The following is a 13401-nucleotide window of genomic DNA, read 5'->3' on the forward strand; positions in this document are numbered from 1 at the left end:
TGTTGAATAATGACCCAACCTTCCACATTACTTATTCTTAAGGAGATTTTTTTTTTTTTTAGATTTTATTTATTTATTTGACAGAGAGACAGCCAGAGAGGGAACACAAGCAGGGGGAGTGGGTGAGGGAGAAGCAGGCCTCCCGCTGAGCAGGGAGCCTGATGCGGGGCTTGATCCCAGGACCCTGGGATCATGACCTGAGCCGAAGGCAGATGCTTAAGGACTGAGCCACCCGGGTGCCCCAAGATTTTTTTTTTTAATTGACACATCTTTCCAGGGAATTTTTATAATTTTCAGGATTTTCTTGACATTGCATAAAATTTGGAATTGATGCATAACATGTTGATATATCTGACAGTTTTCTAAATTCTTGTGGTTTATAAGAAAGGCCATAAAGACCATAAATAAAAATGTACGCTTCCTAAACATTTATTGTTTCCTGTGTGCAAGGGGTATACAAGGTATACTGTGCTTGGGGTTACAGGTACAAGGAGAACTACAGTTATGTCCTTGCTCTTAAAGTGTTCCTAGCCTAAATAAGTAACAGCATCCTTGAAAATGGCCATTTTCTAGGTTTCAAATAGTAGAAGAATTTTTTTTTAATTATGTAAAAGTTAACTGATTTGGCTCTTAAATTCATCTCTAAATACTAGTATAGATTTTTTTTAATTTTTATTTATTTATTCATTCATTCATTTTAAAAAGTTTTTATATTAATCATCTGATGGTCATCATGACAAAGGTATTCCTTAATCCCCATCATCTATTTCACCTATCCTCCTACCCACTTCCCCTCTGGTAATCATCAGTTTGTTCTCCATAGTTAAGTCTGTTTCTTGGAGCACCTGGGTGGCTCAGTCAGTTAAGCCTCGGCCTTTTGCTCAGGTCACGATCCCAGGGTCCTGGGATCAAGCCCCACATGGGGCTCCCTTCTCAGTGGGGAGCCTGCTTCTCCCTCTCCATCTGCCGCTCCCCCCTGCTTGTGTTTGCTCTTTCTCTTTCTCTGTCAAATAAATAAATAAAATCTTTAAAAAAAAAAAAAGTCTATTTCTTATTTTGTCTCCTTTTTTATTTTGCCTTTGTTCGTTTTGTTTCTTAATTCCATGTATGAGTGAAATCAAATTAGTCTTTCTCTGACTTGTTTCACTTAGCATTCTACTATCTAGTTCCATCCATGTTGTTGCAAATGGCAAGATTTCATTCTTTTTTTATGGCTGAGTAATAGTCCATTGTCTCTATATATCACATCTTTATCCATTCTTCAGTCGATGGCACTTGGGCTGCTTCCATATCTCAGCATTGTAAATAATGCTGCTATAAACATAGGGGTGCATGTATCCCTTCGAATGAGTGTTCTTGTATACTCTGGGTAATACCCAGTAGTGCAATTGCTGGATCATAAGGTAGTTCTATTTTTAACTTTTTACTGTTTTCCAGAGTGGCTGCCGCAGTTTGCATCCCCACCAGTAGTGCACAAGCGTTCCTTTTTCTCCACATCCTCAGTACCATCTTGTGATTTTATCTATTCTCACAGGTGTGAGATGGTATCTCATTGTAGTTTTGATTTGCATTTCCCTGATGAACAGTAATGTTGAGCATCTTTTCATGTGTCTGCCATCTTGATGTCTTCTTTGGAGAAATGTCTGTTCATGTCTTATGCCCATTTTTTAATTGGATTATTTGTTTCTCGGGTGTTGGGTTGTATCAGTTCTTTATATGTTTTATCTTCTCCCATTCCATAAGTTACTTTTTAGTTTTGATGTCTTCTTTGTGCAGAAGCTTTTTATTTCAATGTAATCCCAATAGTTTATTTTTGCTTTTGTTTCCCTTCCCTGAAGGGACCTGTGTGGGGAAAAAATGGCTGTGGCCTGTGTTGGAGAAATTACTGCCTGTGCTCGCTTCTAGGACTTTTATAGTTTAAAGTCTCACATTTAGGTCTTTAATCCATTTTATTTTTGTGTATGGTGTAAGAAAGTGGTCCAGTTTAATTCTTTCGCATGTAGCTGACCAGTTTTCCCAATACCATTTGTCGAACAGTCTTTTTTCCTTTGGATATTCTTTCCTGCTTTGTCGAAGATTAGTTGACCATATTATTGTGGGTTAATTTCTGGATTTTCTGTCCTATCGATCTGTGTGTCTGTTTTTGTGCCAGTACCATACTATTTTGATCACTACAGCTTCGTAATATAATTTGAAGTCTGGAATTGCGACGTCTCCAGTTTTGCTTTTCTTTTTCAAGATTGCTGTGGCTCTTCGGGGTTTTGTGGTTCCGTACAGATTTTTGGATTGTTTATTCTAGTTCTGTGAAAAAATGCTGTTGGTATTTTGATAGGGATTGCATTAAATCTGTAGATTGCTTTGGGTGGTATAGACATTTCAACAGTATTTGTTCTTCCAATCTATGGGCATGGAATGTCTTCCCACTTCTTTGGGTCATTTTCATTTTCTTTCATCAGTATTCTATGGTTTTCAGAGTACAGGTCTTTCACCTCTTTGGTTAGGTTTACTCCTAGGTGTCTTACTGTTTTTGGTGCAATTGTAAATGGGATTGTTTTCTTAATTTCTTTTTCTGCTGCTTCATTATTGGTGTATAGAAATATAATTGGTTTTGTTTCCTTCGATTTTACTGAATTTGTTTATCAGTTCTAATAGTTGTTTTTTTTTTTAAAGATTTTATTTATTTATTTGAGACAGAGAGAATGAGAGACAGAGAGCATGAGAGGGAGGAGGGTCAGAGGGAGAAGCAGACTCCCTGCCGAGCAGGGAGCCCGATGCGGGACTCGATCCAGGGACTCCAGGATCATGACCTGAGCCGAAGGCAGTCGCTTAACCAACTGAGCCACCCAGACGCCCAGTTCTAATAGTTTTTTGATGGTCTTTCTGGTTATATATGTATATATGTATTATATACATATATGTAGTGCGTATATACATGTATACACATATATGTATAGTATGTACACTGTGTATTATTTAGTATGTTGACGATTGTATGTATATAGCATACCATATATTTACAATATATAGTATCATGTCATCTGCCAATAGTCAAAATTTTACTTCTTCCTTACCAGTTTGGAGGCCTTTTGTCTCTTTTAGTTGTCTGATTGCTGTGTCTAGGACTTGTATTACTATATTGAATAAAAGTTTTGTTCCTGACCTTGGGGAATGGCTCTCAGTTTCTCCCCATTGAGGATGGTGTTAGCCGTGTGTTTTTCATAGATGGCCTTTATTATGTTGAGGTATGTCCCCTCTAAGCCTACTTTTTTGAGAGTTTTTATCATGAATGGATGTTGTATTTGTCAAATGCTTTTTCTGCGTCTATTGAAATGATCATAAGGTTCTTACCCTTTGTCTTACTGATGTGATGCATCATACTGATTGATTTGCAAATATTGAACCAACCTTGTAACCCAGAAATAAATACTACTTGATCGTGGTGAATGATTTTTTTTTTTTTTTAAGATTTTATTTATTTACTTGAGAGACAGGGAAAGACAAAGCATGAGCAGTGGGGAGGAGGCAGAGGGAGACCAAAGGCAGATGCTTAACTGACTGAGCCACGGCTAACACCATCCTCAATGGGGAGCCACCCTGATTATTTATTGTTGGATTCGGTTTGCTAGTATTTTGTTGAGGATTTTTACATCCATGTTCATCAGAGATATTGGCCTGTAGTTCTCTTTTTTTTATGGTGTCTTTATCTGGTTTTGGTATGTCAAACTTACTTGTAAAGCCATGTGGTCCTGGAGTTTTGTTTGTTGGGAGTTTTTGTTTTGTTTTTTAAGGTTGTATTTATTTATTTGTGAGAGAAAGAGAAATCACGAGCTGGCGGGGGAGGGGGGAAGAGGTTTGTTTGGGTTTTGTTTGCTCTTTTCTCTAGCACCTTTAGGTGTAAGGTTAGGTTGTTTATTTGAGACATGTCTTCTTTAGGTAGGTCTCTATTGCTATAAATTTCCCTCTTAGAACAGCTTCTGCTGTGTCCCAACAGTTTTGAACTGTTGTGTTTCATTTTCATTTGTTTCCATGTACTTTTTTAAAAAGTTTTATTTATTTTTTTAGTAATCTCTTCACCCAGCATGCGGCTTGAATTTACAACCCTGAGATCGGGAGTCTCACGCTCCTCCAACCGAGCCTACCATGTACCCCTCCACGTACTTTTTTGTTTCTTCTTTTATTTTCTGGTTGACCCATTCATTGTTTAGTAGCATGTTATTTAATCTCTGTGTATTTAATGCCACATTTTTTCTTGTGACTGATGTCTAGTTTCACAGCTTTGGGGTCAGAAAAGATGTCCTGAATCTGGTATCTCCTTAATCTCTTCCAGATTAAGGAAGTTTTCAGCTATTATTTCTTCAGATAAATTCTCTGCCCCATTTTCTCTCTCTTCTTCTGGGACTCCTATAATACAAACGTTATGTTTGGTGGAGTCACTGAGTTCCCAAAGTCTGTTCTCTTTTTTTTTTTTTTTTTTTTTAGGATTTTATTTATGTATTTGTCAGAGAGAGAGCACAAGCAGGGGGAGCGGCAGGCAGAAGGAGAAGCAGGCTCCCTGCTGAGCAAGGAGCCCGATGTGGTACTTGATCCCAGGACCCTGGAATCATGACCTGAACCTAAGGCAAACGCTCAACTGACTGAGCCACCCAGGCGTCCCTGTCTGTTCTCATTTTGCATAATTCTTTTTTCTTCCTTTTATTCAGTTTGATGACTTTCCATTAGTCTCTTTTGGGGGTCACTGTATCTTTCTTCTGCTTCTTCCAGCCTGCTGTTCATTCCATCAAGAGTGTTTCTCATTTCATTTATTGAGCCCTTTATCTCTGCTATGTTATTCATTATCTCTGTGTTAATGCTCTCAGTGATGTCTTCCCCTCTTTTCCCAAGTCCAGTGAGTATCCTTATCATCATTGCTTTAAATTCTCCAACAGGCATGTTACTTATTTCTGTTTCACTTAGATTTGTAGCTGTGGCCTTGTCCTGTTCTTAGATTTGGGACAAATACTTCTGTCTTCTCATTTTGTCTAAGTCTCTGTGCCTGTTACTGTGTGTCAGGAAAGTCAGCTGTGTTTCCTATTTTTGAGGGGAATGCCTTTATGAAGAAGAGGTCGTCCTATAGTGCCCTGCAGTGTAGTGTCCCCTGTTCTCTGGAGCCTGGTGCTTCTGGAAGCATCTCCTATGTGTGCTTCATGTGCTCCACTTTTGTATCCTAGCCACTTTATCCTTCAAACCAGTCATTTGCAGAGGCTGTCTCTACCTGTTGTGGGCATTGTTGGGTCCCTGGCCTGATTGTGGCACATTTTAACTAGGTGTACTCTGTTCTGCTTGTGAAATGAGATCTATCACCACTGCCACTGGAACCGAGGCTCCGCAAAACTCCTGCGTTGGGAGATGCGATCTTGGCAGGGGTTTGGGCCAGTCTTCTTGGGGAGGGGACCTGTTGCACTGGGACTAAGGTGAGGGTGATTGGGAGCAGAGGTTCCACTGGGGCGTTGGGGGGGCATGGCTTAGTGTAAGTAAGGTAGCAAGTGTCAGGGCTGGGCTGGTTCCTGCAGATGGCCCTCTGCTTATGCTTAGGGATGGGGAGGGAAATGGTGCCTGCCAGTTCCTTTGTTCCCGGAGCGGTCTCTGAATGAACATTGCCTCTCGAGGACATGCTCTGAGAGGAGCAACTAACCTCCCCACTGTGTGCCCCAGGAGCTCTTCAAATTGCTGTTTCCGTGGCTGTTTGCCCCACATTTTCTCCAAGAGCAGCCCCAATGCCCTTTGAGCTTTCCCAGAGCCAAACACGTTGACCTTTAAAACTCCAGGCTCCACTAGTTGCAAAAACTCCAAAAATTCAGGCCCTCTCGCTTTCCAGGTGAATTGCTATGGGGATTTGTTTTCTCTTGTGTGCTTCCCTGAGTGTTAGTCTATCTTCTCACCCTTCTCAGTGACTGCTTCTCCTTCCCCACCCCAGGGGCCATAAACTGCATCTCTGCACTCCCTGTCTTCTTCACTGTGACTTCTTCTCTACCTTTAGTTGTGGAGTTTGTTCTGCCAGACTTCAGATAGATTTCTGGGGTATTGAGGATGATTTGATAGTTATCTACTTGTATTTGTGGGGTGAGGTGAGCCTAGGGTCCTCCTACTCCATTGCCATCTTCCAACCTCCTGGTATAGATTTTTGAATTGTAAACTAGAAAAGCTTTGGTTTTATTTCTGTTCCAGTACCCATTGACATTATTGCATTATTTAGTGAATATTGTTTTTTGCGTAGCACTGTGCCAGGTGCTCTTGGGGATGATGAGGCCAAAAACTTGGACCTTGCTTTTAAAGAACTTAAAATCTATTAGGAGAAACAAGGAAACTTTTTAAGAAGATAGGCTCACAAAGGAGTAATTTGAAGAGCTATGCAAATAATATCGTTTAAAGCATAGGTTCTTTAGGAGCTAAAAGGTGGTGTCTGTTGCACAAGTGAGGAAAGAAAAAATAGATAAATTGGACTTCCTCGAAATAAAAAACTTGGTTTTGCAGACTACATCATCGAGAAGCAAAACGACAACCCACAAAAAGGGAGAAAATAATTGCCAGTTATATATCTAAAAAGGGACCTTTTTCTGGAATATATAACGAACTCTATATAAACTCAATAATTAAAAAAATAACAAATTGAAAATGTGCAAAGGATCTAAATAGATGTTTCTCTAAAGAAGGTATCTGTGTGTCCAAAGACACATAAAAAGATATTTGACATCATTATTCTTCAGGAACATACAAATCAAAATCACAGAGTGGCTGTAAATCAAAAAGATGTATAATTAGTGTTAATAAGGATAGGGAGAAATTGGAACCCTCATATATGCTGGTGGGAATGTAAAATGATGCATCCGACACTGGAAAACAGTTCAGCAATTCCTTGAAATGTTAAAGAGTTAACATATGATCCAGCAATTTTACTCCTTATGTATCTTACTCCCAGGGGCACCTGGGTGGCTCAATCATTAAGTGTCTGCCTTTGGCTCAGGTAATGATCCCTGGGATCGAGCCCCACATCAGGCTTCCCTGCTCAGCAGGAAGCCTGCTTCTCCCTCTCCCACTCCCCCTGCTTGTGTTCCCTCTCTTGCTGTCTCTTGTCTGTCAAATAAATAAATAAAATCTTTAAAAAAAAAAAATATCTTCTACCCAAGAGAAATTAAAAAAATTCATCTATACAAAACTTGTATAGGGACGTTCATAGCAGCATTATTCATAATAGCCAAAAAATGGAAACAACTCAGTTGTCCATTTACTGCTGAATAAAATGTAGCATACCCTTACATTGGAATATTATTCAGCCATAAAAAGGAATGAAGTTCTGATACATGCTACAACAGGCAAGAACCTCGAAAACACATTAAGTGAAAGGAGCCAATTACAAAAGATCACATATTATACGATTCCATTTATTTGAAATGTCCAAAAAAGGCAAATCTAGAGAGACAGAAAATTGATTGTGTAGGGTAGGTGGTAGAGAGGAATGAACAGTGACTGCTAATTGGCGTAGTTTCCTTTTTGGAAGTTGAAATACCCTAAGATTAGGTTGTGGTAATGGTTGCACGACTCTGTGAATATACTAAATAGTGTTAAATTGTACACTTTAAACAGGTGGATTATGGGCACCTGGGTGGCTCAGTCTGTTAAGTGTCTGCCTTCGGTTCGGGTCATGATCCCTGGGTCCTGGGATCAAGCCCCACGTAGGGCTATCTGCTCAGCGGGGAGCCTGCTTCTCCCTCTCCCTCTGCCTGCCACTCCCCCTGCTTGTGCGCTCTCTCTCTCTCTTTGTCAAATAAATAAATAAAATCTTTAAAAAAATACACAAACAGATGGGTTATATGGTATGTGAAATCTATCTCAGTAAAACTGTTAAAAAAGGGGGGATGGTCTTGAAGAGAAATCTGTCACAAAGCCTTCAGGGGAGGAGGGATGACTGAACTGGGCCTTAAAGGATGGGGAAAAATCAAACTGACAGAGTAGAAGGCGTTGTATGTTTGTTTGTATTTTTATTTTTTCTTTTAAAAGTAGTATGTGCTCACAGTGAAAAAAAATTATAGGAAAATACGAGTTGAAAAGTAAGAGGCGCTCTTCCAACTCATTTCTGACCTTCCAAATACAGCCTATCAGCAGTTTTTCTTTTTTTGTATAAATACATTATAAATGTATTTACATCCACATTTTTATATATTTTCACACATGCAACTTACCAAAACAGAATCACGTGAGGAAGAGCCTAGGTTAAGTAAACCAGGATAAAATGAGAGAGGGAATTGCATTCAGATTATGGAGAACCAGTGGGCTTAGAATTTAGTTTAATAGACAAAAGAATGATAAATTATGATTAATGTTAGAATGAGTTATTATGATTACTGTGTAGAGATGTTGTATGGTAATACCCAAGACCCTGGAACACATTTTATCTTCTTTAGAAGCAGCATGGTTAGAAAGATGACAGGCACACATAAGGTAGAAAAGACAAGAGGCGTAAGGGCTCTGAGGAATAAGAAAGAGAATTTTGTCTGAGATGGCCAGAGGGGATTACATTGGAGTGAATTGGGGTTATGATTTTGTTGATCATAAATGGGTAAGTAATTAGAGATGTAGGGACAGTGAAAAAGCAAGCTGTTCTTGAACAGTATCAATGAAATCCATATAGTTGAAATGGAACATTTATTGTAAGGAAAGAATGTGAAGGTATGGCAAAGAGATAACTGGTATTTGTTGAGTGATGCCAGGATTCTAAGGCTGTAGCAAATAGTGAGGTATTGTTTGTTTGTTTGTTTTCAAATTTTTATTCAAATTCTAGTTAATTAACATGTAGTGTAATACTGGTTTCAGGAGTAGAATTTAGTGATTCATCACACACATATATATATTGTTTCTTTATTTGTGTTTAGTTTTGACTAGTTCTCCATGGGTTTAATTTTATTCTCTGTGTCCTCATAGCGTAGCTCAGTGCCTGGCACATAGCAGGTGGTTCAGTAAATATTTATTAAGTGGTTGATTTCAAAGGTTTGGTTTGGTTTTGTTTTAGCTTTGACATACAAGGTTAGGTTTATTCCCTTCATGGAACTAAACATAAGGTTTGAGTCAGATCACCTCCCCCGGAGCCATCTAGAAGACCGCTTCATTTCAAATACTGCATTCATGCTTTCTCATTTTTATAGATTCCCTCTGTCTTTAGGAATTCTGTCATAAACTACTTTATTCTCGTCCCACCACATTCTGTCCTGACCCTGGTCCTATTTTGCCTTCGGGTGGAAATTGCTTGAGAAACTTGTTTTTGAATTCAGAAAACACCTCTGGCGTACTTATTTCTTCCATACAGAAGTTCATGGTTCTTGTATACCTGATAACCCGACTTCTTCATTGTCTCATTTCACACTAACACCTCAGCTTTAAATACTCTGCTATATTTTTTGTTCTGTTTGTCCTGGCTTCTTTTACTAGGTGGTGTGCTCTGGGAATAGAACCTGGGTTTTGTGCTGCAGGGACTGAACAGATGTCATAACACTATATGTGAACTACACTGGAATTAAAATAAATTTTAAAGAAAGCAGATTTCAAAGAAGGAGTATTCTGGGGGCACCTGGGTGGCTCAGTTGTTAAGCATCTGCCTTTGGCTCAGGTCATGATCCCGGGGTCCTGGGATCGAGTCCCGCATCGGGCTCCTTGCTCAGCAGGGAGTCTGCGTCTCCCCTGCCTGCCATTCCCCCTGCTTGTGCTTGCTCTCTGTCTCTCTCTCTTGCTCTCTCTGTGTCAAATAAATAAATAAAATCTTTAAAAAAAAAAAAAAGAAGGAATTTTCCGGACTTAGTGGACTGGCTGGATTTAAAGAATGAAGCCACTAGAGGTGTCACGATAGATCCAGCCCAGATAATGCCAGCAAGAGGCAGTGATAGAAGCTGAGAAGTTTCTGAGTGTAGTACCACAGCTGAGGTGTTAATATCCAGGGCAAATTGTGTGGATATATTACAATTTGTTCATCCATTCCCTAGTTGATGGATATTAGGCTCTTTCCGGCTTCTAGCTATTAGGAATAAAACTGCTATAAGCTTTGGTGTACAGGCTTTTCGAGATATCTTTTCTAATCTCTTGGGTAACTTCCTAGTGGTGGGTTGCTAGGTTATATGGAAGTGTATGTTTAACCTTATGAGCTGCCAAATTACTTTTGAAAGTGACTGTACCATTTTGTAGTCCTGCCAACAACATCTAAGAATGCAGTTGCTCTACATCCTGTCACTACTTAGTATTGTCAGTCTTTTTTATTTTAGCCATTGTAGTAGATGCATGGTAGTATTTCTGAGTGTTTTTTTTTTTCATTGTAGTTTTAATTTTCATTTTTCTAATGCTTATGGATGTTGTGTCTTTTTATGTATCTTCTTTGGCTAAGTTTCTGTTCAGATATTTGCTTGTTTTGAATGGGATTTTTGTCTTTTGTGGCTGTGAGATTTCTTTTTATTGTGGATGCAAGCCCTTATCATATAAGCATTTTGCAAATACTGTATTTTATTAACTGCTCTTGGAAGAGCAGCAGTTTTTAATTTTGATGAAATCTAATTTATCATTTTTTTGCTTGTACAGTTTGTTTGGTTTCCTAATTAGGAAATCTTTGCCTGACCCAAAATCACACAGATTTTCTTCTGTGTTTTCTTCTTGAAGTTTTATAGTTTGCGTTCTTACATTTAAGTATATGCTTCATTTCAAGGTTATATGGTGCAAGGTGAAGTTGAGGTTTACCTTGTTTCAGTCCCCATAGCCTACAGTGTTAACCATTATACCACCCTGCCTTCCATCTTACCTCTCTCATCATTAAGATTGTGACTTTATGGGGCGCCTGGGTGGCTCAGTTGGTTGGGCGACTGCCTTCGGCTCAGGTCGTGATCCTGGAGACCCGGGATCGAGTCCCGCATTGGGCTCCCTGCTCGGCGGGGAGTCTGCTTCTCCCTCTGACCCTCCCCCTCCTCATGTTCTCTCTCTCTCTTAAATAAATAAAATCTTAAAAAAAAAAAAAAAAAGATTGTGACTTTATGCACATTGATTCTTCCAAGTCACCTGCTTAGCAAGTAGTCTCATAAGGGTTAGAGTGAATGTATAGCAGCATTTTGCACAATGTCTTCAATATAGTAGGCGTTCAGTCAATGAAAGTTACGAATTATTATTGGTGAAATTACTCATTTTTCCATTACCTCACATAGTGAACACCAGTCTCTTGTGTTTCGGGATACATTAGTGAACAAAGTTCCTGTTTTTATGGTGATTACATGCTACTTGTTAATATTACAAATCACAAGGGGGCGCCTGGGTGGCTCAGTCAGTTAAGTGTCTGCCTTCGGCTCAGGTCATGATCCCAGAGTCCTGGGATCGAGCCCCGTGTCAGGCTCCCTGCTCAGCAGGGAGCCTGCCTCTCCCTCTCTCTCTGCCTGCTGCTCTGCCTACTTGTGTTCTCGCTCTCTGTCAAATAAATAAATAAAATCTTTAAAAAAAAAAAATACTACAAATCACAAGATATGGTATTACTATAATTTTATTAAATGACATTAAAGTTAAGGGTGCATTTTGGTGCAGCAGTGAAAGCTTACAGTTGATATCTAAGCACTCTAATAGTGTGGTAGTTTAATAAGTTTCTAAAAATATCTCAGAAGAGGAATTGGTCAGCCTTGGAATTATAGAGGCAAACATTAGAAGAGTATCCTCAGCATTACTCCAGGAAGAGAACACTGAATCTGGTTGCACATATTCCTAGGAGATTAGGCAACCAGCTGTCCCTAGAAGCCCGCCAGTGAAATCACTTGTCACACTTCACTTGTTCAGAGTTCTGTGTGCTTGAGCAGACTTTGAGTCAAAATATAGTTTTCCGTGTAAATTTTGCCTTCAGCCTCAGAATGCACTCCTGACTCATGAATTTCTAGCCCACACAGTAGATCTGTTTTTTAAAAACAGCCTATTAAAGATTTAAGTTTTTATAAAGTGGTACTTCACATAATGTGACTCTGCTGCCCAGTGAATGAATGACCTGTGGGAGCTGCTGAGGGCAAGACGTGGGCTTTGAAGTTAGAAGTGGAGTTTAGGGACGTCTGGGTGGCTCAGCTGGTTAAGCGGCTGCCTTTGGCTCAGGTTATGATCCTAAGGTTCTGGGATCAAGTCCCACATTGGGCTCCTTGCTCAGCGGAGAGCCTGCTTCTCCTTCTGCCTGCCGCCTGCTTCTCCCTCTGCCTGCCACTTCCCCTGCTTGTGCTCACTCTCTCTCTCTCTCTGATTTATAAATAAATAAATAAATAAAATATTTTTTTAAAAAAAGTTTAATTACTGCTTTTTTTTTGTCTTAGTAGCTGTTAGGAGTTGTGCAAATTATTTAATGTCTCTGATCCTTGGTTTCTCTTTGCTTCTTATAATTTTTAGCATTGTTAGCACTAAATGAGAGATCACTTTTACTAAGTACCTAACCCGGGACATCTTACTCCTTTCCATTCATTTGCAGTATAAACTGTAGTGAAATTTATGTACAGTATTTGTTTGTTTTCAGAATCGTCTAAAAGAAATTGAACAAAATCTCTCTAAAATAATGAGACTTGACAATGAAATTAAAGCCTTGGATAGCCGGAAGAAGCAAATGGAGAAAGATAATAGTGAACTGGAACAGAAAATGGAGAAGGTCTGTGGTGGTAGAATTTTGTTCTTCAAAATTTTGAGATTATTATAATGAACCTCATTTGAATCCATTTTGCCACTCATTTCAGAAAAAAATACAAATCTTGATGTTTGTGTTATTTCCATATATATGTTAAAAGGAAGGATATTGAATAAGCTTTGGTTCATAGTTTGTACTTCAGAGTGATAACTTCTTGTATGTATTCATTAAAGCTCTTTATTTTGTACTCTGCACAGGTTTTTCAAGGGACTGATGAGCAACTAAATGATTTATATCACAATCACCAAAGAACAGTAAGGGAGAAAGAAAGGAGGCTGGTAGACTGTCAGCGTGAACTGGAAAAGTTAAATAAAGAATCAAGGCTTCTCAATCAGGAAAAATCAGAACTGCTTGTTGAGCAGGGTAGGACAAAATGTTAACTTGGTCTTTTTTCCTATTATAATATTATGCGTTTTCTGCATGAATGATGAATCTCCAGGAAATCATGCAGAGTGAAAAAAGCCAATCTGAAAAGATAATATACAGCATGCTTCCATTTATATAACATCTCTGAAATGTCAAAATTTCAGAAGCAGAGGACAGATTATTGGTTGCCAGGGTTACTGAGTAGGAGGAGGAATAGGAGGAAGGTTAGTATGGTTATGGTTGTAAAAGCAACAAGAGCAAAAAAAAAAAAAGTATGGTTATGATTACAAAAGCTTATTGTGGTAGTTGAACTGTTCATTATGTTCACTGTCATG

The 13401-nt window shown here is 39.0% G+C and overlaps 1 protein-coding gene across 2 annotated transcripts in view; it reads left to right on the top strand.

Moving 5' to 3' along the window:
* RAD50 (RAD50 double strand break repair protein) overlaps positions 1 to 13401 on the top strand; it is an 84084-nt gene that overhangs the window by 22992 nt on the left and 47691 nt on the right. For both annotated transcript variants that reach the window (XM_021701731.1, XM_044916653.1), the window contains exons 6-7: positions 12536 to 12664; positions 12898 to 13063. In XM_021701731.1, coding sequence (XP_021557406.1) covers positions 12536 to 12664; positions 12898 to 13063 — 295 coding nt within the window. The remainder of the gene's footprint in view (positions 1 to 12535; positions 12665 to 12897; positions 13064 to 13401) is intronic.

The sequence above is a fragment of the Neomonachus schauinslandi genome, chromosome 7 (assembly GCF_002201575.2).
Source record: "Neomonachus schauinslandi chromosome 7, ASM220157v2, whole genome shotgun sequence".
Classification (NCBI taxonomy): Eukaryota; Metazoa; Chordata; class Mammalia; order Carnivora; family Phocidae; genus Neomonachus; species Neomonachus schauinslandi.